Genomic DNA, 22,280 nt, shown 5'->3' on the forward strand with positions numbered 1-22,280 from the left:
TACGCAAATAACGAAATAAACGAGGGGTAATCTCGTCAATAAATCCCTATATAAACCAATACAGAGATACATTTCCACAGAACTTAACCTACATACATTGGCTAACCAGAAAGAAAAAAAAAAGAGAGCAAAGGAAAGAAGATGATAACAGGAGGCGAATAAGTGATCTCTGCAATGGCACCACTCTACTTCGCCATGTTCCTAGCTGATGTCGTGTCAAACTGCGTGAGGGAACAAGTTTTACCCTTAACAAAACAAATGAAAGCCGCAAGTGCACAGCTAATCAGTTGTAGTATTTAGTGATCGAATCCACAGAGATTTGTGTGCCTGGTATTCTTCTACGGTTTTTAACTTTATGTCTAGACTAGATTGTTTTTTTTTAAAGGTTGTTTGTTTGTCACGAATTAAACTAAAACAAAAGAAAGCAAATAAATTTATCCTAAAAGCAAGTATAGAAATCGAATGAAAGGCTAATAAAGCAAGTAAAATATCGAATGAAAGACTAGTAAAGCAAGTAAAATATCGAACTAAGGGAATTGAAATGCAGGTTTAAGTAAGCAAATGAAAATCGATAGAATTGTAAACTATGGCTAAAAATGCTGAGCTTTTGGGAACTCTAAGGGATCATAATCGGTTTTTGACACTAGGGTAAATGGATTGGGATTGACGGATAACGATATATGGGTTCTAGAGCTAGAGTACGGCGGTATGACTACGTCACTGTCGTGATCATAACCAACTGTTTATCGCAAGCCTGACCAGTAGGTTCCACTCTGGCCCTGGAAGGGAGAGAACGCAAGAGCTGCACAAGACTCGTCAATACTCACGATCTCGCCGCAGGTAGGTTTCCACTCCTACGGAAAAATCGCTTGTTTCATTCTAGGACTGATAGTTAATGAAAACTTCCGCAACACTAACTATCTAGATCAGATACTAGGTGATCAATCAAGCATACATGCAATAAGAACAAGAATAAACAGAGAACAAGTCGAAATCCCAGATCTATAAACCTAGATGTCTTAATCGATTATGAGAGCCCCTTTCGGGAACCCTAAGCCCAACTCGGGATCTACTCAGACATGGCTGAGGTCGACATCATCATCGGTTTTAATAAAAGTAATGAAAAACAGTAAAGAAAAGAGATAAAGAAAGCTTCTCTATTGAATAATTCGGACTTGAACAATCTTCTACGAAAATCTCATAAAAACGGCTAAAGGAAAAGGGTTTATGTAAAGTATGAAGGGCCCTCCCTAAAAACGACCTAAATGACATGTATTTATAGTCTCCAATACTCCATGGTCTCTAGGGTTCCAGAATTGAGGCTGAAAATGACTTTGGGCTTCAGATACATAGGCTTTAATTCGGAGCTTGATTGCCGCGGTCGGGAGTGTCGTGACCGCGGGGATTGGTTGGTTGGCCGCGGTCGAGAAGCTTCTGACCGCGGGAAATAGGTTGTTGGCCGCGGTTGCGTGACTTGCTGGCCGACTTCGAGTGGCTCTGGGGCTAATGGAATATCTTGAGATCCAACCGTTGGAATGTCTCCAAACCAAGTGCATTTGAAAGCTGGTTGATTTTTATATAAGTTGTCCAATTTTGAGGGTGATCAGACGGTGAGAAGGTCTTCATCTCTCCATGAGAGTTCTGACGGTCTGCATTTATCCAAAATAGTCTTTTTGTTCCATTTTGTGCGTCTTTATCCCAAATTACCTGAAAAGTCTTTTAAAATCCGGAAACATAGAAATCATTTGAAAACCTTTGAAAATGGAGTAAAAACACCTGTAAAAGATATTAAAGTGAATGGTCAAAATATGGTGTTATCACTAGCCTATGGATCGGTCAAGTGGTGGAAGATATTCACGGCCGAGCAATGCACCGGAATCAACCGTTTTGTCTCGGTTTTCACCGTCCCGGTCCTCTCTTTCCACTTCATCTCACAGAACAACCCTTACAAAATGGACACAATGTTCATCATCGCCGACACTTTGTCCAAACTCATGGTCTTGGTTTTGCTCTCTCTATGGGATCAAGTCCGGTGGTCATGATTGGCTCATCACTCTCTTCTCCATCGCCACTCTCCCTAACACTCTCGTTATGGGCATCCCTTTGCTTCAAGCCATGTATGGAGATTACACTCAAAATCTCATGGTCCAACTCGTTGTTCTTCAAGGCATCATTTGGTGCGTTTTTCAATTTTCTATATTTTTAATTATTTTATTTACAATTGTTGGAACCCAATATTAATAAGCATTTGGACTTGTAATATTGAGTTTGTGTGTGAATAAGAAATGAATTTTAATAAGCAAATGGGCCTTATAAATTCATTTGAGATTTGGGTTTAAGCCTATGGAAATGAAATGTTCCTATTGGCTATAACTAAAAGTGGAAGTTTAGTGGAAGTGTATTTGTCCCACATTGCTCACCAAGGAGAAAAATCTCTAGTATATATATGGCCTTCTCACAATAAGGGTCAACAACATTGTGGAAGTAAAAGGGCGTTATGCAAAAACACCTACGCGCGCCGCCGCCGCCGCCGTCGTCGTCGTCGTCGGTGCCGGTGTCGGACTCGTGCTCGTTGCTCGTTGCTTGTTGCTCGTAGCATTTTTAGTTGGCTTTTAGGGATCTTGGGCTCTTAGGCTCTTGGGCTCTTGGGCTCTATATAGCTGGGTGTGGGTCGTGGGCTTCTTAGTTCCTGCGAAATATTTTTTGCATATTGAAAGGATAAATCTTAGGAAATAAAAGATTGCGTCCAGATAATAACGGAAGATTTCCGAATCCTTTTACTTGCGGAAAAAAGGAGAATATTTCGTGAATATTCCTTTTTCGCCAAAGCTTATTCCTTGCGGATCAAGCTGAACCTTCCAGTATAAATAGACGCCATCTTCTCTCATTCTAAATCATCGAATTCTCGAATACACCAAACACACAACAATTAATTCTTTCCAGCAAATTCCTCTCGTCTTAATATCGTAAGTGTCTCGAGAGCTATAGCGTAGTATAATTTCAGTTCGCAGATTCTATTACAGGTGTTGCGCAATAGTCTCATCACGGTTGTATCCTGTGATTCAAAAATCGCAAACAAACCGTCACACATTACGGGCGATTTATTGAGTTAAGGAAAGAGATCATATCTCGACTCCGTGTTTTCGTCTGTTTTCAATCGGTTTTCTAACTCTCGTTTTAATCTCTTACCTTAACATATCGTTTATAAAATTGCTATTTTCTATTCGTGATTTCAATCGGATTTTCGCGGTCTTACAACAATTTGACTTATTTTATAACGTATGATATATGAAAATGTATGTATAGGTATACTCTATTACTCTTCCTCTTCGAACTCCGAGCAGCGAGGTTGCTTATCCGAACCGAGTTTCCCGGTCAAGCGGCCGGGTCAATCGCCAAGATCCAAGTCGACGATGACGTCATCTCCTTAGACGAAATGGATACGCTCCGTACAGAAACCGAAACTGATGTAAACGGTCGGATCAGTCTCAGGATCCGGCGGTCCATATCATCTACCGTACCTGATTTCGTTCTTTCCTCCTCCACCTTGTGCTTAACTCCTCGAGCATCTAATCTTTCCAACGCCGAGATTTTCTCGTTCAACACTCCTCACCGTTTCTTTCACGACGGAGGAAGTGGCACGCTTCAGTTTTATAACGGTGATATTAACGAGATCATGTTTTGTAACGGAGACTTAAGCGGGTTCGGGTTCATCCGACCCGAATATGGTGTAAGCCCGAGGAGGCTCTCAGGTCATGCTACCTCCGATGCTTACTCGTTGCACCCGAATGAGCTCGACGTTAATAGAACTGGTACGCTGGTTTGGATGAAATCTCCCATCGCTGAAAGAATATAGAGCTAAATCCCAATTATTTTATTGATCTTATATAATTCGTGTTTTTTTTAGCTTGAAAAAAATTCTAGATTATCCTATAAATTATATATTTGTGTCTATATCAGCTGATGTGCATGTATATATGATTATGTATCAAAACCAGAGAAGAAGATCAGCTTCACTGACGCACTTAAAGCTGCGCCACCGTCTATGTCCGCTTCCATGGAGGAAGCAGCGGCCGGAAAAGACACAGCTTTGGTGGCTGCTTTTGGCAAGCAAGAAATGCCAAGTGCCATTGTGATGGTGCAGCTCATACTAACTGTCGTGGGACGCAAGCTTTCCCGAAACCCTAACACTTATTATAGCATGTTAGGTCTTGTCTGGTCACTTAGACCATCTCCAACCATGGTGTCTACTTAGGGAATTTAATCATATTTTTTAATAGTTTTTTGTTCACTTTAATGTTTTAGAACCTGTTATAGATTTTTTCATTTTTTGGTGTCCAATGGTAGTATCTAATGAGAGATTCTAAAAGAAAAAAAATTGTTTTTATTATTTTTTTTTAAATACCAACAATTTATTAATACAAATTATTTCATTGATTTGAAATTTAAACATAGAATACAGAAAATTAAATTATAATTTGAAATTTAAACATAGTTATAATCTTGAATTGTACCAAACTTATAATTGAAATATAGTTGAAGAAAAGAGAGTTTTGGAGTTTTAAACAGTCCAGCTGAAAAAAAAAATTTATTACAAAAATAAAAATAAAAAAATATTTAACCAATCAAACATTGCCACATATAAGATTCAGGTGAGTCTCTAAAAATCTTAAAACAAGAGATGTTTCTACTTTTTCTAACCATTAAAACATTAATTTTAATGCAATACTAGAACCCCGCATCATACCAACGGTGGAGGTGGTCTTATATCCTTCAAGTAAGTAAATTAATAATTATTACTTAAATCCCTGAATAACCATTGATCTAATTTTTATTGTATTTTTCTTTTCTAAATAAACAACGAGCAGATGGAATATAGAGATGCCAAGTATAGTGGCATTTTCAATAAAGATAATATCAGATGCAAGTCTTGGAATGGGCATGTTTAGTTTAGGTATGACTGATAATTTCCTTTATTTTACCTACATGATAGCTACATAAAATCATTTTATTTTGAAGTATACAAATTTCAACAAATTCAGATTTATAGGTCTATTCATGGCGCTGCAGCCAAAGATAATCGCCTGTGGGGCGAAGAAAGCGACAATAGGGATGTTGATCAGATTCATATCAGGTCCTCTTTTCATGGCTGCTGCTTCTCTTCTTGTTGGATTGAAAGGTTCTAGGTTACATGCTGCCATCCTACAGGTAAACTTATATATTGGTTCAGCCTATATATTTAGAGGTTGCTTCAATTTGGTAGTACGTATAATATATACCTAGCTCGTGGCTAGAATTTGGTTGTATTTTTATTTTTGATTAATTAGTGTTATATTAGTAAACTTGACGAGGCCGATATGTTTTTGTTTCATGCATAGGCGGCTTTGTCGCAAGGGATAGTACCATTCGTGTTTGCGATGGAGTATGGTTTGCACCCAGACTTACTCAGTACATTGTGAGTTCCTTGCTCTTTTGAAAAAAAAAGAATTTATCTTTAATGTTAATGGCTTGAATGTTGAAAAAATGTGGATTTTTGATTAATGTGAAGTTTTTATGTGTTTATTGATTATTATTTTTTCAGGGTTATCTTCGGTATGATAGTTTCTTTACCAGTAACTATTCTCTACTACGTGCTCTTGGGCCTATGATTCACAACACACTGAAGAAGAATTCACACATGATCGATGAATAAAGCGTAGAGAGACTCATGAGCTCTTGAGAGTTGTTCCTAACGAACTTGAGAGAAAGATTAACGGTTACTTATATGATATATACTTACATTGATCATTAACTGAAAATTACCAGTCAATAGTGAATTGTAAAAATACATACATACTTAATATTCAACATTGATCATATGGAAGAGGATGTGACGAGAGGTTTACGATGTAGGAATTACTCGTTAATATAATTATTATGTTCACGTTGATTTCTGCGAGGTGAACAATTTTTATGATGTATGTATAGTGAAAGTATGATTCATATATAGGAATCATCATGAAAATTCTTGTCAAAAAGACCAATATTAAACGAAAAGTTATGAACCACGAGCTGATTAATTTCAAACATAAATAAAACATGTTTACATAGAAAACGAAAACAAATATCGAAAATTCTTTGACAAAAAAAAACAAATATCGAAAATTTGGTTAGTGTAATTAGAAAAATAGCCAAAAAAGATATTTTTTGGTTATTAAGGATCTTTTTTTGTGTGTGCAAAACTCATTTCTTCATTAATGATCAAATAGTTAACGAACAATTTAAAAACAACCAATGGATTACAAGTTAATTAATAAGACAAATAAATAATTAATATTCCCATCATCCGACAAGGAACTTATCTCGTATGTCTTTGTTTCAAGTTTCAACTCATTAATACTCTTTATTAAACATTGACCTAGCCTGTACTTTAGTAATAACCAGAAAACGTATAAATCGTGACAATAGTTTTTGACCATTTCGTATTTTCTGTCCGGTGACTGAGACTCCTATCCCATAATTACTCGGTCTGAATAAAAATCGAAAGAAAAAGAAAAGGAAAAAGAGGACGAGGGAAAAGAACAATTAATTACACTCATAATCGTATGATTCGTATCGCCGAGACTTAAGAGTAAAAACAGCCAAGAATATAATTAAGAGCTGACAGAGATCGGCTTCATTTTTTAAAAATCATGAAAAATGAAAAAAAAAAAAAAATTTGATGATGGCCTATAATAATATTAAGAGCAAATTAAGACAACCCCGCCCAAAAAAAAAGCATGCTGTGGGCGCTGATCCTTGAGCAGCATAAAGACTAAATAATTTAGACCAGATTTTAGAGCAGGTACATTAGAGAGTCGTCAAGGTTTTTGGGCACATGTTCATACGTATATTGGATTTTAAAAAAAAAGAAAAAATGTCCAATCCAGAAGACCTCGTATCCAAACCACGTGGCGGAAGGGGATTGGGCGAAAAAGAGTTGTGTTTGGGGGACAAAATTTTGTTTTCCATCTCATTTCTCTCTTCACCCGACTCTCTCCTCTCTTCCTCTTCTCTTCCTCTTCGCAAACGATTTTCATCTGGATCGGAGAATACCTGAAACAAAACAATGGTAAACGACGAGCCCTTGCTGATGAAGATGAAAGTTATTGACAGAGCGAACGAGGAATTTTCTGATTTCTCTCTCTCTTCTCCTACTCGAAAGATTCGTCATCTGGTTAATTCATCTAATCTTTTTCTCTCTTTTCTTAATTGATCAAACCCTAGGTTTTGTTATCCTTACGAGATTCTGTTTTGGATGCATCCTCTGAAATTTACACCGATAATCGAGGAAGAGGAAACAGATGTGGCGATGCAAGAGACGAGTGCGGAGGAAGAACACGAGCCTGCACCTGTAAACGAAGAGAGAGCAATTGCTCTGTTCATTTCTCTCCATTATCATCAGCCACCTTCTGGGCAACTCTATGTTGATAGAGACTTGATCTCTGGCTTTAACAGTAAGTTTTTTTAAAACTTTAATCAAATTGTTCTCTTTGGGGTTGTGTTATGAGCTTAGAAATAAGTATAAGAATGTGGTTGAAGTGAATATGAGAAGATATTTTAAGATAAGTTTCAGCAAAACAATCTTATAATATATATCAATTTGGTATCTTTGGAGATGATATTAGAAGTTATTTGGGAGTGATGAAGTTTCTTCGACAATGAGATAAGTTTCAGCAAAATAATCGTATAAGATTGTGAAAAAAACAAGTTGTAGGGAACCTTAGAAATTATAGTTGTTGATATTCATTCGTTTAAAGCACAGAGAATCTGAAGTTATATCATACGTCTGTCTCCTTACTCACTTAATATTAATTTTTGAGAGCCGTTGTTTGCTGGAATCCGTCTGTCTCCTTACTCACAGTCCATAGGAACTTCCCAACAACCCCGTGCATTAGAGATTATCGAGTTGGACGAGTCAGGTGAGGATGCTGTAATGGATGACGCAGCCACGGTTATAGAAGAGGATAATAGAAGCAGTGGTCTATCTTTTCCTCAAAAAAGGCAGCAACAGCTTCAACAAGAAGTGTCCACTAATGGTTTTGGATTTCAACAGCTTCAAAAAAGGCAGCAACAGCTTCAACAAGAAGTGTCCACTAATGGTTTTGGATTAACGATTTTTGCAGCTGTGTACTGCGTCTTGTTCGGTCTTGTTGCCTCTGTTTAGATGTTTTATCAGCATGTATGTGTGTGTTGTTTTATCAGTTAATAATTGTCCTTTGTCTCTATTTCATTTGTTACAGTCGGTACTTCTCCAATGCGTCAGTGCGAGATGATCATTTCAAGACCAAAAAACACAAGAAGCGGTAAAGTTTGATTCTTTCCTCCCCTTGGTTACATTTTGGGTTTTACTCGATTCATAGTGTTGGTTTTTGTAATGGAAGGATCGTTTGTGGTAGGATCATATGCGTGAGTTTGGAATTACTGGATTCGTCTTGGCAGAATTATTATTATCGAAACGGATATTGCTGCTATTGAGTACATTGACATTCTCTGTTCTGCTTTTGATGTTTTAGTATTTTTCATTGATTATATTTGTTGCTCTACGCATGTCTAGAAGATTAACTGTGCCAAATGAGTGTTGTGGTTTGTATAACTCTTGTTTTTGATGGCATTGATTAGACTCTCGATTTTGATATTTGTGTGATTGCAGTGTGAAGATAATGCAGGGACCTGCTCCACACTCACAACTCGATGCAGATTTAGCCGCTGGAATGGGAATGCCGGACAATGGTCCAAAGCTGATGATGGCTGTTTGAGTTTTACAGTTTTTCTTTGGGATTTTGTCTTTGTAAAATTACCCTGTGTTATGTTGTTGAAAACTAACTATTTTTCATATAGCATTACATTTATAGTAAAGCATTAATCACTTGGAGCGATCTTTGATTACTTATGCTTCGCTAATACCATTCTCCAAAAGTCCATTATTCTACCACAAACGAAAATGACACAATTTGTGCTTCCATTGACTTGTATATTTCATACCCATAGCTTCCGCTTTGATTGAGCTTAATCAACTTGAGCTGTACAAACGATTGACTTAAATTTTGATAAAAAAATGAACCCTATTCTCGAGTTCACTAATGAAACCACAACATATTTGGGTTCTTCCCAAACCTTAAACAAAAAAAAATTAATTTTTAAATCTGATGAACCCCAATGGACCTACTCTTAGTTTAAATATTTGCAAAATGATAAATAAAAATGAATAAACACTTTACCTGGAAGAATATTCGACTGACCTAGGCAAAACCAGAGACAAAAACGCCCATAGTAACGTGAAAGCCGAAACTTCTGTGTAACCCAAGTTTGAGCATAACTTCTTGTTTTTGGTTTTGGATGTTTATGTTTTTCATGTTTTGATGAGGGTTTTATTCGGATATTAAAATTATTAATGATTATTTGTTTAACTCCAAAAAGTTTTGATTTTAGAAGATTTTTTTAGTGTGTGTGTGTGTGTGTGATAAAACTCTTCTTTGCATGCCATTATGTATTGGAATTGGCTCTTATTATTTGGTTTTAAATATGATTATCATTTTCACAGAGATTAATCCACAAGAAAGATAACTTGGATATGAAGTTAGCCTCTTTTGGTTAGGTTACATCACTTGTTTCATGAGTAATACAGGACACAATAAAACCAATAGGGATAGATTGTTTTCATTCAAACTTAAACACAAAAAGATATTACAATGACAAAAAGAACGAAGCCATGAAGACAATACAAGTCAGATTGAGAAACATTAAAACAAAAGAACAAAAACAAAGTGATATATATCATATGAGGACATCAATGGGAGGTCTTGGTTCAGAATGAGCACCAGCTTCATCTTCTTCCGATGATCCATACAACAAAGTTTTCACTTCTGTTATAATAAGCTGAGTAAGCAACAATCCAGAGATCAAAGCTGCAGTCATCAACATGTAAAATACAGCATCCCAACTAATCGCAGCGATGTAACCCGTAAGAACAGGTCCAATGGCTGCACCAACTGATCCGGTTCCATCTATAATAGCAGTGACTGTAGCCAAAGCTCTTGCATTTCCTTTAAGCGATTTGTGAGTACCGAGATCAGCTGCAACCGCGGTTGTGATCAAAGCGTAAGGTCCATTAACGAATACTCCAGCCGTGAACATGAGGATGATATTGATTGTCATTGAGATATGACCATAGATTCTGTAGAGGAACAGAGCTGGGATCGTTAAGAAGATGAATCCTCCGGCTGTGATTGCTCTCCCGTCGAGCTGATCAGAGAAATAACCGGCTAAGATCCCTCCAACCACGCCTCCAACATCAAAGAGTGTCGATAAGTTTCCTGATGTCTCTTGTGACAAATGCTCTCCTCCTATCTCAGTCTGGCTCACATAGAAAGGAAGCCAATAGAGGAAAGTGTAAGAGACCAATTTGGTGAAGAAGAGACAGAACGCAAAAGGAGCAACACCAGGGATCTTCCAAGCGGCCAAGAACCCAACCGCTCTTCTGTCGAATCCAGTACTCATCCTAGAGCTCAAGAAGCTTTCTGTAATGGTGTCACCTAGTCTCATCGTGGAATCAACTTCAGTTCCATCTCTCTCAGCGTCAACAGCAGGAGGGTTCACAGGCAAGAAAAGGTAAACGACAATGCCAAGAAACGTCATGAGCAAAGCCGGACCAACAAAAGACCATCCCCAACCAAATTTCAAAAGCCCGGTCGCTATTAACGACCCAATGATGTTTCCTATTGATGTATGAGCACTCCACACACCCATAATCACCCCTCTCCTCTTCTTATCAAACCAGTTCCCCAAAACCGCAACCACGCAAGGCCATCCAATAGACTGAAACCACCCTGCCAGTGTTTGGATCGCTAGGAAATAGTAGAAACTATGGATATTGGCCCAAAAAGCAACACCAAACAGAGCGGTGAACACTCCTGTCCCGATCATACCTATCGTCAGAAACGTCCTGAGGTCCAAACGGTCACCCAAGTGACCGGCCACAAACATTCCAACCGCGTAGACAGAGAGGAAAGCCAAATCTATCTGTCCAAGCAAAGCTGTTCCGTCTGGACCATCGAAAGGAGCCCATCCGCCTTTGTCCGTGGCCTTGAAATGTCCGGTTGATTGTTTGGAGAGCGTTCCTTTGACGATGCTGTTGGGCTTTCGGGTTGCGTGGAAGGCAATATAGGCGACGAAGGTCAAGACAAAGACCATTGCTTGGTATTGCTTGAAAGAGAGTTTGCCTGAACGCTTAAAACGTTCTAGGAAATGAATACCTGGTGGTTTTATCTCTACGTATAGGAACTCAGATGAAGTCCAAGACGCCATGTTTATTAGCTTTTCTCTCCCTCACTTGACCAAAACCTGAAATGATATCAAGACAAATAAATTCAATCTTAACCAACGAGGCCACAATTTAAGAACAATCTTAACCATGAGATTTCCTTTTGATCATCTCTTACTAACAGCAAAAACCAAAACTTATTTGAAGAGAATTTGAATAACCTTTGAAATTTGAAGAGAAGAGAAAAAAACTCTCTCTATGCTTAGAAAAAAATTGGAAGGAAAAAAAGGCACTACTTAAAAAGTTAAAGAACGTGAGAATAACTAACTTAAATTACTTAAATCTTATATTTTATTTGTTTGACTTTTGGCTCATATACTTCAGTTTACTAACCTCACAAACATGTACGCACATACGGTTAAACCAGAAACTAACCATGGCAGAACATTTCAAATCAAGAATTCAGATTTATCTGATGAGGAAATAAACTAGAAATAACATATATCCATTAAGGGAATATACCCTACTTACTCGAAAAAAAAGAAGCAAAGGCACGACATGATCTCAATAATAATCACTGAAAGACCGAAAATTTCAATCTTATCCCACTATTTAAAAATGTAATCTCTATAAGTCCACCCTTATGAATGATTCAAATTGGAATATTAATGTATTTGACTTTTGTATCTCATTTTGTGTATATATCACGTGAGCTGCCTCTGGCTGTTACAGGATTGTTATGACCATACCAAAGATTATGCAAGCAACAATGTAATTATATATCATTTATATACTAATTACACACAAAGTACTTTGAATTTTTATACTCACACACAAGAAATAGGAAAAACTAAAAAAAAAAATTCTACGCAGCGTACTTTGAATTCGTAAGAAAAAAAATCTATCATGAATTGTAAACAAATACACACAAAGTCATCTTCAAGCGTCCACGACACTGATGTACATGATCCTTTAAAGTAAAACAAAAAATATACACAATAGTTTCTGTCTAAACCGGCCGTCATTAACGAGCGACTTCCCAATCTCTATCTATTTCTTTCACTCGGTCCCGGTTTATAATAACCGGTGAAGAATTTAGTGTCAAACCATTTATACCAAACCGAAAATGTCAATTTCCGTAAAACCGAACCCCCAACACTCTCTCCCTTTCTCTGTTCCTGGACATCGGAGGGTTTTCGTTGAAACACGAGTCGGCTCTTTGACTCACTCACGGGTCACAATCGATGCAGCTCAAAAAACGATATCGCCTGGAGAAAGGTAATACAGTAGTCGCTGATCAGTCCTTTAAACCATTATGTGGATTTTTTGTTTTGTTTTTGCCTCCTCCTGTGATTGAAAATCACTAATTACGCTTTGATAGAGAAAGAAGACGGCACAAGTCCTAAGATCAGAAAGTACTGGATTCAACGTTACAATCTATTCTCGAGATATGACCAAGGTATCAAAATGGATGAAGAAGGATGGTACTCTGTGACTCCCGAAGAAATCGCAGTCAAACATGCTGAGAGATGTCGTGGCAAATCAGTGATTGATTGCTTCTCAGGCGTTGGTGGTAACACTATCCAATTTGCTAAAGTGTAAGAAGCTCTCTTTCTCCCTTGCACAAACAAATTTGTATGATTAATGGTTGTGTCATGTTTTCTGAAACAAGTTGTGTTTTTTAATAGATGTTCTTCTGTAATAGCTATCGACATTGATCCATTGAAGGTAGAATTGGCAATTAACAATGCAATGGTTTATGGAGTTGCTAATCGTGTGGATTTTGTTGCTGGTGATTTCATCCAATTAGCTCCATCTCTCAAAGTTATCTTCTTCTCTCTATCAGTTTTTAGTCTTCCAAATATAAAGATTTCTTTTTTGTTGACCCTTTTGTTCTTGTGCTAATTAAAATCAAACTTTTTTGGTTTAGGGAGATGTATTGTTTCTGTCACCACCATGGGGAGGACCAATGTACAACAAAGTTGAGAGTTACAAGATGAATATGCTCCAACCGAGAGACGGGTAACATCATCCATAAGTTTAACTCGTAATTATTGATGTAAACTTGTGTTCAATGCACACACCAGTTAATGAAATTTTTTGTTTTTGTGTCTAGGTATTCATTGTTTCAGATTGCTCAATCCATTACGCCTAATATCATAATGTTTCTACCGCGAAATGTTGATTTATCCCAAGTGGAAGAACTCGCTTGGCTCTCCTCGCCTCCTCTGGCTCTTGAGGTTACTTACTTAACGCAACTCTGTCAACAAGAATACTAGGAGAGCTAGTTTATTGCAAAACTCTTCTTTTTGTTTTTGTTTTGACAATCTCTTATATTTTGATTTCAGATAGAAGAAAACTGTGTTGGAGGCAAATTGAAAGCCATAACGGCTTATTTTAGTTGCACTGCCCTTTAGTTGAGAAATTGGAAGCATTGCATGAGAGTAACTATCTTGCTGCATCAGCCAACAGAACTCTTGTCATCGGTTATTTTGTGTCAATATAATTTTGTTAATTTCTTGAAGAGATGTTTTTTTATATGTATATATTATTCTGATTCTACTTCCAAGGATTCCAAAACTCTTAATTATATTCTTCGGTTATAAATTGTATTAGATGAGTAGTACCCGTGCATGCGTATCAAGAAACAAGCTAGAGAAATTATGTCCTCATAGCCAAAGGTTCTTGCTCTAATCATTTTGGCTGCATTGGATTTGGCATCGGATGTGGTAGTTTCAGAGGATTCCAATGAGGAACTCATAACGGATCTTGATGACCCCATTTACCGAGAGATATCTCCGGGATAGACCGGTGAAATTTTCCAACAAAGCAAAAGAAATTGCAGCTACCCTAAGACCAACTTAGAGGCAGGGGAAGCCGTGATGGTCGAGGCCAATTTGGCTCTGTGATGATCAAGGTTCGAAGCTTCACCGTTTCTCTTCTGTATGCCATCTTGAAGCTTTCAAGTATTGTATGCTCTTCTGTTTCTAAAACTCTCTTTATTAGCCAACTCTACTGACCAAAAGTCATACCATCTTGTAACCGTTTAAGCAAGGCTAATGTGTCATCGTCTTCTTCAAAACCATAAGTGTTGCCTACAAGACAACAACTTCCTGAAACTCTGTTAAAAATTTGGGCCTTTAATGCTCTTTCCAAGCAGAGCATGACTATACATTATTATTTTATCTGAGGCAGGATATAAGCTTTTTCTTATGTCTTTTGGAAGAAACTGGCATTTGCAGTGCAACGTTAAATACAAAAGCTTTCAATATTTCATTCGGAACTACTTACTTACCTAAAGTCAACTTCTCACTTTCCAAATCAGTTTATAAAGGAACTGACCCTAAGCGGCTAAGCATAGGTCTCTCTCATAGACAAATGTAAGTGTGAAGCAAATATGCAATCTCTCTTCTCTTAACTGATCCCAACAATGTGTCCTTTAACTTCTCCTTCTCTCTCTCTTCTTCTATTAACCTTCAAGCTTCTTCTCCATCTCTTACTTACCAATCTTCATCTCTGTTACACACTTCTTCGCCAGCATCTTCGTCGCTTCAACCACCGTTTACTCCTTTAGTATTCTCAAATTCACTCTCTTTGAAATCTCTTTGATCGTCATAGCTTGATATGTTTTGTGGGCCGTTACGATTTTTCTCCTCGAGCAATGCTTGTTCCTCAATTAATTTTCAAGAAGTACCCGGAAATAAAAAGAAAGGTCTACAATCCATGTTTTTGTCACTTCGCTTAGGACACAGAACTAGGAGCAGGAGGTCATCTGGATTATGCTTTCTTAGCGGGTTGGAGACTTTTGTCTTTCACGTCTCAGGGCTTTGAAAAACAAAGTTGGTTTGGTTAACACTAGCATATGCTGCACTCTGAAAAGTCACGTAAATTGTCGATAATATATTGTTTCTTTTTGGGATAGAATTATCAAAATATCATTGACTCAAATAATTGCTTCATAAGTAAACGTTTCCTTAGAGTTTTAATGACTATGCTAAATAACAAAAATTACACGTTTAAATTAAAGTTATCAAAAAATTTTACGTGGATTTGCAATTTAGTAAAAATCAAATCCTCTAGTACGAGCGAACCAACAAAAAAAGCACCAACAAATTCTCTGAAAATCTGCATTGGTGTGTTGTGGCAAGTAGTGCCGGTCCTGAGTTTTAACAAACCGGAAGTGAAAAAAAATGGACTGAAAAATATAAAGTAAACAAATAAAATGGGATGTTGTCTGGAAATCTGGCAAGCAGTGCTGGTCCTGAGTTTTAACAGACCGGAAGTGAAAAAAAAAATGGACTTAAAAATATAAAGAAAACAAATAAAATGGATGTTGCAGATATGAAACAACATCTTTACCTCTACACTAAACAAACTTCTTATAAAACTGGGTCCAAAAATATTGATACTATTTATTGGTTGGAAGCTAATGCTACTCCAATTTCTAATATTTTCCATATGCCCTTGATATTCTCATGAAATTTGGCATCACTCGTATCAAGGATGCATTCTAAATTAAAGATGTCAACCAAATAATCAAAATAATTATTAGAAGTTGGATTGTCTCAAAACCCAAAAAACAAATATGTTCAAAATTGGTACACAATCATTTTTTGTTTTTGTTTCTAGCCTTTTGAGTTTTAAAGGTGAATTATGTTTTAAAGTTATTATGGATCATGTTGTGTTGAAAGATAAGATGTATGCCTCAGGATCATTGTATGCAGACTACAAAATTGCTCAACAATATCTATAACCGTTTGATTGGTAATCTGTGACTCCTGAAGAAATTGCAATCAAACAGACTAAGAGATATCTTGGAAAATCGGTGATTGATTGCTTTCAGGCGTTGGTGGTAATACTATTCAATTTGATAAAGTGTACTCTTTCTTTTTCTCTTATTCTTTCTTTTTTTCTTACACAAAAACAAGTATGAATGGATTGAAGAAAAGACTGGATGCTGAGAATGTAGGATTCAACTTAAAAATTTTATTTGGACGAAATGATGAGATCAATGGTGGAATTAATAAATTGAATCAGAGACTCGATGCTGAGAATGAAGGTGAGATGAATGTAGGACTCAACCTGGAAAACTTTGATGATATAAATGTGGCAGAATACTTTGATAATCATGAGATCTGAGTTGACATCAATGGAACAGGTAGAGATCAACGAGGTATTGAGACATCATTCTCCCTTTGCATCTTTATCGAGCTCCAAAAGTACATTTGCTTCTTTTCTAATAACTTTTTTTCTAATAAGTTTTGACCTTGTTCACCTTTTGAAACTTAGCTAGACCTTTGTTATCCAAATTGGCTCTTATTGTTTGCATTGATGGGTATATCTTTTACTGTTTTTCTTCTCCTAATACCAGCTTAGTTTTTACATTAATTAGAAAGAAATTAAAGAATAAACTGATATATTGAGCTATTAGGAGAAGAAAATAACCCACTTAACCAATTGAACCAAACGATATATTTTAAATTTCAACAACATAATTAAATATATTTTGAAAAGGATGAAGGGTTAACTTGCAAATCTATTTTCTTTCTCGTTTGATAAACCCCTACAAGAAATAAAAAAATATTCGTCGCTTATTCAATTTAATGTCTGAGATATAATCTTTGGTTGAAAACTGGAAATCGAAAATTGAGAAAATTGAGGTATCCCAAACTTGATCTCCGATCGAAAGGCATTAAATTCTCACTGACGAGTCTCAAATTCCGAGGACCCATTTCTCCTTCTTCCTTGATCTCATCTGGGTTGTGTGATTGGTGAATGAGGAATCCACATAGCAATGGAAACCTTCGGAAGCTGGAAGCGGACGGAGGAGAAGCAACGGAGGAGGAATCGTGCCAGAACGGCTTCGGAGATGGGGTCATCTTGGGACTTGACGGTGGTGCCACCTCTACGGTGTGCGTGTGCCTGCCATTTTTCCCGTTCGGCGATCATTTCCCGGAGCCTCTTCCAATCCTCGGACGAGCCGTCGCCGGTTGCACCAATCGCAACAGCGTAGGAGGTTCCGTCTAGTTCTATTCTCCCCAATTTTGAATTTTGTTCAACGTTGGAGGATTCTTCTTGCTTTTGTTATTATTGAAGTGTGATAATTTTAGCTCTGGGCAATACAAATTTTCGATAGATTATGATTCTTCAGACATCTATGAACGATTATTTGGCTTTATTTATCTCTAATTTGACCAAGTTCTGTTGCAATGTGGATTTTTCTTATCTTACTTTTGTGCTTGTTTAATCCTAAAATTGGATTTGGATTTGGCTAACAACACAAGTAGCCATTTGACTTATGTAGTGTGTGCTTTTTTGGTTCTAGTCGTATGGAATCTGGATCTATAGATATCAATTTTTATCTATTGCGTTTGTGCCGAACTGTATTCGATTTATTAAACATAAGATACCTTTTTTGGTTAAGTTGCAGCAATATATTTAGCTATAGTTGTGGCACTACTTAGATTCTACCCTTTTAAGTCAGCTTTCGTTGTCTGTAATAGAAAAAGTCAACTTTCAATGTACATCGTGTATGCAGAAACTGCAGCGAGGGATTCGCTAGAGCAAGTTATTTCTGAGGCACTTGTACAGTTGGGTTCAGATAAATCAGATGTTCGCGGTGTGTGCTTAGGTGTTTCAGGTGTAAATCATCCCTCAGACCAGGAAAAGATAGAAAATTGGATAAGGTGGTAGTCATGTCAAGTATAAATCATGGATATAAAGGATTTTGATGTGTAAGTCAGCTCGATCTTACCCTCTTTTCATAATGTTGTTCAGGGAGATGTTCCCTAGTCACGTCAAGGTATATGTTAAGAACGATGCTATAGTGGCTTTAGCTAGTGGAACCATGGGGAAGCTCCATGGCTGTGTTCTAATTGCCGGTACAGGATGTATAGCCTATGGCTTTGATGAAGATGGCAGGGAGGCTAGAGCATCTGGTGCTGGACCAATCTTAGGTGATTGGGGAAGGTAATTTTCTTTCCATTCTTTGGACTACCAACAATGAGAAAATAAATTACATCACAATGTCTCTACTTTAACATATATCCAGTGGTTTTCTTTTATCATCAGTTCAAAATTGTCAGAAAGATATTAGTTTTAGTTTTACCAGTGGTTTCAGAGATGCATGAGTCAGAATTGTGATCGTAGCCATAGACTTTGCCATCACATATTTGTTGGAAATACACTTTAATGTTTAAAGATTGTTCAACCGATAATTATGTGAATGATGATGTGATTATTTACAGTGGCTATGGAATTGCTGCACAGGCTCTAACGGCAGTGATTAAAGCTAACGATGGTCGTGGCCAACAAACGATGCTTACAAGTACCATCTTAAAAGCACTTGGACTTTCCTCTCCAGATGAACTCATCGGGTACCTTCTTTTCCAAACTAATGACTCGGTCTGAAAACATTTAGCTTTCATTAATTTCTTGGTAGCCATCACTTCAGACATGTAGTCTAATTGTTATGGATGTAGGTGGACTTACGCTGATCCATCTTGGGCACGTATCGCTGCTCTTGTTCCTCATGTAGTATCATGTGCAGAAGCTGGTGATGAAATTTCAGATAAGATCTTGGTTGATGCAGCTGAGGATTTAGCTCTAAATGTGAAAGCTGTTGTACAAAGACTTGGTTTGTGTGGCGAAGGTGATATTATAGACGGACTCTGTTTCTTTCTTGTTTCACCACTCAGTTACTTATTGTGTCAGATTTTTTCTCGTTATAGATGGGACAGGTTCTTTCCCGGTTGTAATGGTGGGTGGTGTCCTAAATGCTAAACGGAAATGGGACATTGGGAAAGAAGTCTCAAAGCGCATCAACCAATACTTTCCCGGTGCTCAAACTATCATACCAAAGGTTCAGCATTCTACTTCTCATTCACTATCTGACTCTCTCCCTCTCCCAATGACTGAGTAAGTAGATATGATATGCATCTTCAGGTAGAGCCAGCTGTTGGAGCAGCATTGTTGGCCATGAACTTCTTAACAAGTTAACAAGAGAATCCACGGCTCACATATTGTCAAAATCGATGTTTTCTTGAATCTTTAAGCATGCCATAGTGATATAATTTTCTCTTACTGTGGTACATTTGTACATTTGTAAAATCTCATTGTCAACGCCCAATTTTTATTATTGATGATCTCTTTGGCTACTTACTAAACATACCTACTCAACAAGAAGAGAGAGAAACATTGACAGAGGATGTGGATTTGGACAACAGGAATGCAATGAAAATTGTGTGAAAGAGATGGCTTGTTGATTCATATGAATACTTGGTTAGAAGACTGATCATCTCTTGGAGTCTCTTCTTAATTCTCTCCGGACAAGCTTCAAGATCTCAATAACCTGCGAGAGATGAAGATCGAATAGTATGATGAAAGCATACTGATAGTATACAATGCACTGATGCAGTATTATAAGAGAGATAAAGAGAGATTTGCTTACGCCAGGGTAATGCTTTAGAATTGGCGAGTAGTGATCAAGAGCTATATAAATCTTCTCAAAAAGGTCCAAGAGAGAATCGATTTCATCGCCAAGGAGGTCAACCTATGATTCAAGAAGCAGAGAGAAAAAGATTATCATTCTACTAAATGGCTGAAGAACGAAAACAGTAGTAACAGAGGCATGTCGGCAAGAGTATCAAGATCGACAAGCGTTTCATCATAATCTGGTATAATAGTTAAATCATATCTATTGCATGTCATTGTGAAAGTAGGGCTAAAAGAAACTACAAACTCATCTACTGTATATGGATTGTTCAAGATAGAGGAAGAATAGAAACTGGCCTCAGTCTCAGCCTTTTGGAGGTCACAAGTCTTCTTCTCCATTTGCTGCTTGTACATGGATTCTCTCACCTTGAGTTCATCGACTTCATCCGAAAGATCATTTAATTGGCTCTGCATGCTTCTCAACCTACAAATCAACAAGTTCTCATACGTCAACTGAATCAAATGCATAACTTTCAGGCATATAGAGATTGTGTATACCTAGAGTTTGTCTTTTTCATCTTTTCTGCCACCAAGCACTCGAGATTGTCGAAACCTTGACTCCAATTAGCAAGACTCAGACAGGTCGATACAATCTGATTCTGAAGTCTTTTTTGCTCTGCTTGTGTTGTAGATAATTTCAGCTCTGACTCCATTTTCTCATGTTCAGTTATCTTCATATTCTTTCTAGCTAACTCAAGCTTCTGTTTCAACTCGGTTATCTCCATCTCATAGCCTTCTGTTTCCTCCAAAGAGCGAGCTGAAACAACTTCCAGTTCTTTGTTTCTATCTTGAATCACTACTGCTTGCTGATCAATCTGAAACTGCAGCTTGTTAATCTGATGAAATGCTAACTCAAGTTTCGCCCTCTCTGTAGCCAAATCATTCTGAGCTATCTGAACCAAGTTCTCCTTCTCCTTAACAAGACACTCCAGCAAATGATTCTCTTCTTTCAATCTTTCCTTCTCAACCAAAGTTTCTCTGTATATTACCGAATTCTCATCTTCCAACAAAACCTTATCCAACTTCGAAATGATATCCGGGATCTTCTTTCGCAGCAAATCAAACTCCTTGTCCTTCTTCAAAGAAGAAAATGAACCGCACTCCTCTAACTTCAAGTACCTTCGCTTGATGCTAAAATATTCTTCAGTCATCTCTTGCATTGCATAATCATGCTCTCTTCTCAACTGATTCATCTCACTCTTGAAATGGTTGATCAACTGTTCACGAGATAACTGTCTTAAATACTCTATACTCTCAAGCTTCGACGTGACAGACCCTATATGCTTGCCAAGGCTTCCAGAGATTTTGCGGTGCAATAGATCACTTCTCTTTTGGTCCTCTAAAGCCTCAACGTCCTTATTTGCATGACCCGAAAGCAACTTAGATATTAACTCAAGTTCCCGGCGCAAACCAGCAATCTCTTTAGTCTTCTCAAGTACCAAACTTTTCTTACCACAAGAACAAGATTCCACATCTTGCTCCGACAATCTCTGTTCACACTCATCAAGAATCAAACAAGACTGCGAAGTTTCGTTTTTTTCAGAACCAACACGATGCAAGAGCAAAATCTCCTTCAATCTCGAATGTTCGAGTTCTGTCTGAGCTATTTTCTCATCAGCTTCGGTCTCAACTTCATTTCCCATATCCCTTGTAACTGAATCACTAACGGATCTTGAAACTGTTAACCGATTGTTCATTTCATCCTCAAGAAAATCAACAAAAATCGGATTCTCATTCTCCATAACATGATCATGAGAGTCTAAAGTACCATTATCACCAATCATAACCTCTTCACCCATAAGCAAAATCCCTGAAAAATACAGTAATATGATTAATACTGATAATGATAAACCGGAAAATCAATAGCTTTACACAAACCGGACAATCAAAAACATACTAAAACATTCGATAAAAAAAGGTAATTTTCCAAATATAAACAAATTAAGACACAAATTTGAGATTACGAAATCTGAACAAAAAGATTAAATTCCAAATGACCATAACAAAAAGTGGAGAAAGCAGGAGCAGCTTACAAAGTCAGCTGTGTGGATTTTTTGTTTTTCCGGAGTAAACGAAGGAAACAAATTTTATGGAGAAAACGGTAGGTCCAATTTCAGTGGTGGGTCTTCTTCTTCTAAAGATTTTAGGGTTAATATTTTCTGATGAGGAGACGCAGAGAAGACGGATCGACCTAAGAAATGCTTTGGGAAGCGGAGCGGGAAGAGTAAAGAACAAAAATCTTTTTATTATCAAATTAAGGAACTTGCATTTGACGAAATTGCCCCTTCAGAATCTATCTTCTCTTTTCAAGGACAAGACAAAATACGCATAGATAATATTTGACGAAATGCATTCTTTATTGATTAGCTAATAGACTTATTTATTATATGATCATAATTTAACTAGCAAACTCTTTACATATACTTTTGAATGTGTCTATATTTTTGGAAGATGTTCCTCCAAGCATTCCAATGAAACTTGAGCTTCTTAGTACATTAAAAGGAAG

At 37.2% G+C, this 22,280-nt stretch overlaps 4 protein-coding genes and 1 pseudogene across 4 annotated transcripts; 3 read left to right on the top strand and 2 right to left on the bottom strand.

Annotated features, from left to right (window-relative positions):
• The first annotated feature begins 141 nt into the window (after positions 1-141).
• On the top strand, positions 142-5,648 carry LOC18992040 (annotated as a pseudogene).
• A 4,147-nt stretch (positions 5,649-9,795) lies between these two features.
• Positions 9,796-11,325, bottom strand: LOC18992042 (putative glycerol-3-phosphate transporter 3). Its single transcript, XM_006415392.2, has one exon. The coding sequence runs from the start codon at positions 11,323-11,325 to the stop codon at positions 9,796-9,798; it is 1,530 nt and encodes a 509-aa protein (XP_006415455.1).
• Positions 11,326-12,419: 1,094 nt separating this feature from the next.
• On the top strand, positions 12,420-13,903 carry LOC18992043 (trimethylguanosine synthase). Its single transcript, XM_006415393.2, has 6 exons — positions 12,420-12,559; positions 12,663-12,879; positions 12,970-13,105; positions 13,212-13,303; positions 13,398-13,521; positions 13,630-13,903. Exons 1-6 carry the CDS (start codon positions 12,526-12,528, stop codon positions 13,696-13,698), a joined length of 672 nt encoding a protein of 223 aa, XP_006415456.1. The 5' UTR covers positions 12,420-12,525; the 3' UTR covers positions 13,699-13,903.
• A 2,955-nt stretch (positions 13,904-16,858) lies between these two features.
• On the top strand, positions 16,859-19,417 carry LOC18992044 (N-acetyl-D-glucosamine kinase). The gene is made up of 7 exons (XM_006415394.2): positions 16,859-17,297; positions 17,820-17,967; positions 18,059-18,250; positions 18,529-18,657; positions 18,763-18,932; positions 19,012-19,142; positions 19,226-19,417. The coding sequence occupies exons 1-7, from the start codon at positions 17,057-17,059 to the stop codon at positions 19,277-19,279; spliced, it is 1,065 nt and encodes a 354-aa protein (XP_006415457.1). The 5' UTR covers positions 16,859-17,056; the 3' UTR covers positions 19,280-19,417.
• A 72-nt stretch (positions 19,418-19,489) lies between these two features.
• On the bottom strand, positions 19,490-21,903 carry LOC112084153 (WPP domain-associated protein-like). Its single transcript, XM_024153338.1, has 5 exons — positions 21,808-21,903; positions 20,273-21,584; positions 20,072-20,198; positions 19,731-19,832; positions 19,490-19,631 (listed from the first exon to the last, which is right to left on the bottom strand). Exons 2-5 carry the CDS (start codon positions 21,571-21,573, stop codon positions 19,575-19,577), a joined length of 1,587 nt encoding a protein of 528 aa, XP_024009106.1. The 5' UTR covers positions 21,574-21,584; positions 21,808-21,903; the 3' UTR covers positions 19,490-19,574.
• Positions 21,904-22,280: the final 377 nt, after the last annotated feature.

The sequence above is a fragment of the Eutrema salsugineum genome, unplaced genomic scaffold (genome assembly GCF_000478725.1).
Source record: "Eutrema salsugineum unplaced genomic scaffold, Eutsalg1_0 scaffold_5, whole genome shotgun sequence".
Lineage (NCBI taxonomy): Eukaryota > Viridiplantae > Streptophyta > Magnoliopsida > Brassicales > Brassicaceae > Eutrema > Eutrema salsugineum.

What these genes read in the sequence shown, in the direction of transcription:
- LOC18992044 (XM_006415394.2), top strand. Translation starts at nt 17,057, where the DNA reads ATGAGGAATCCACATAGCAATGGAAACCTTCGGAAGCTGGAAGCGGAC. An exon ending in AAGATAGAAAATTGGATAAG is followed by an intron (nt 17,968 to 18,058) that starts GTGGTAGTCATG and finishes AATGTTGTTCAG; the next exon opens with GGAGATGTTCCCTAGTCACG. An exon ending in ATCTTAGGTGATTGGGGAAG is followed by an intron (nt 18,251 to 18,528) that starts GTAATTTTCTTT and finishes GATTATTTACAG; the next exon opens with TGGCTATGGAATTGCTGCAC.
- LOC18992042 (XM_006415392.2), bottom strand. Translation starts at nt 11,325, where the DNA reads ATGGCGTCTTGGACTTCATCTGAGTTCCTATACGTAGAGATAAAACCA.
- LOC112084153 (XM_024153338.1), bottom strand. Translation starts at nt 21,573, where the DNA reads ATGGGTGAAGAGGTTATGATTGGTGATAATGGTACTTTAGACTCTCAT. An exon ending in TCCAAAAGGCTGAGACTGAG is followed by an intron (nt 19,833 to 20,071) that starts GCCAGTTTCTAT and finishes CTTGAATCATAG; the next exon opens with GTTGACCTCCTTGGCGATGA. An exon ending in TTCTAAAGCATTACCCTGGC is followed by an intron (nt 19,632 to 19,730) that starts GTAAGCAAATCT and finishes CATCTCTCGCAG; the next exon opens with GTTATTGAGATCTTGAAGCT.
- LOC18992043 (XM_006415393.2), top strand. Translation starts at nt 12,526, where the DNA reads ATGCAGCTCAAAAAACGATATCGCCTGGAGAAAG. An exon ending in ACTATCCAATTTGCTAAAGT is followed by an intron (nt 12,880 to 12,969) that starts GTAAGAAGCTCT and finishes GTTTTTTAATAG; the next exon opens with ATGTTCTTCTGTAATAGCTA. An exon ending in AATTAGCTCCATCTCTCAAA is followed by an intron (nt 13,106 to 13,211) that starts GTTATCTTCTTC and finishes TTTTTGGTTTAG; the next exon opens with GGAGATGTATTGTTTCTGTC.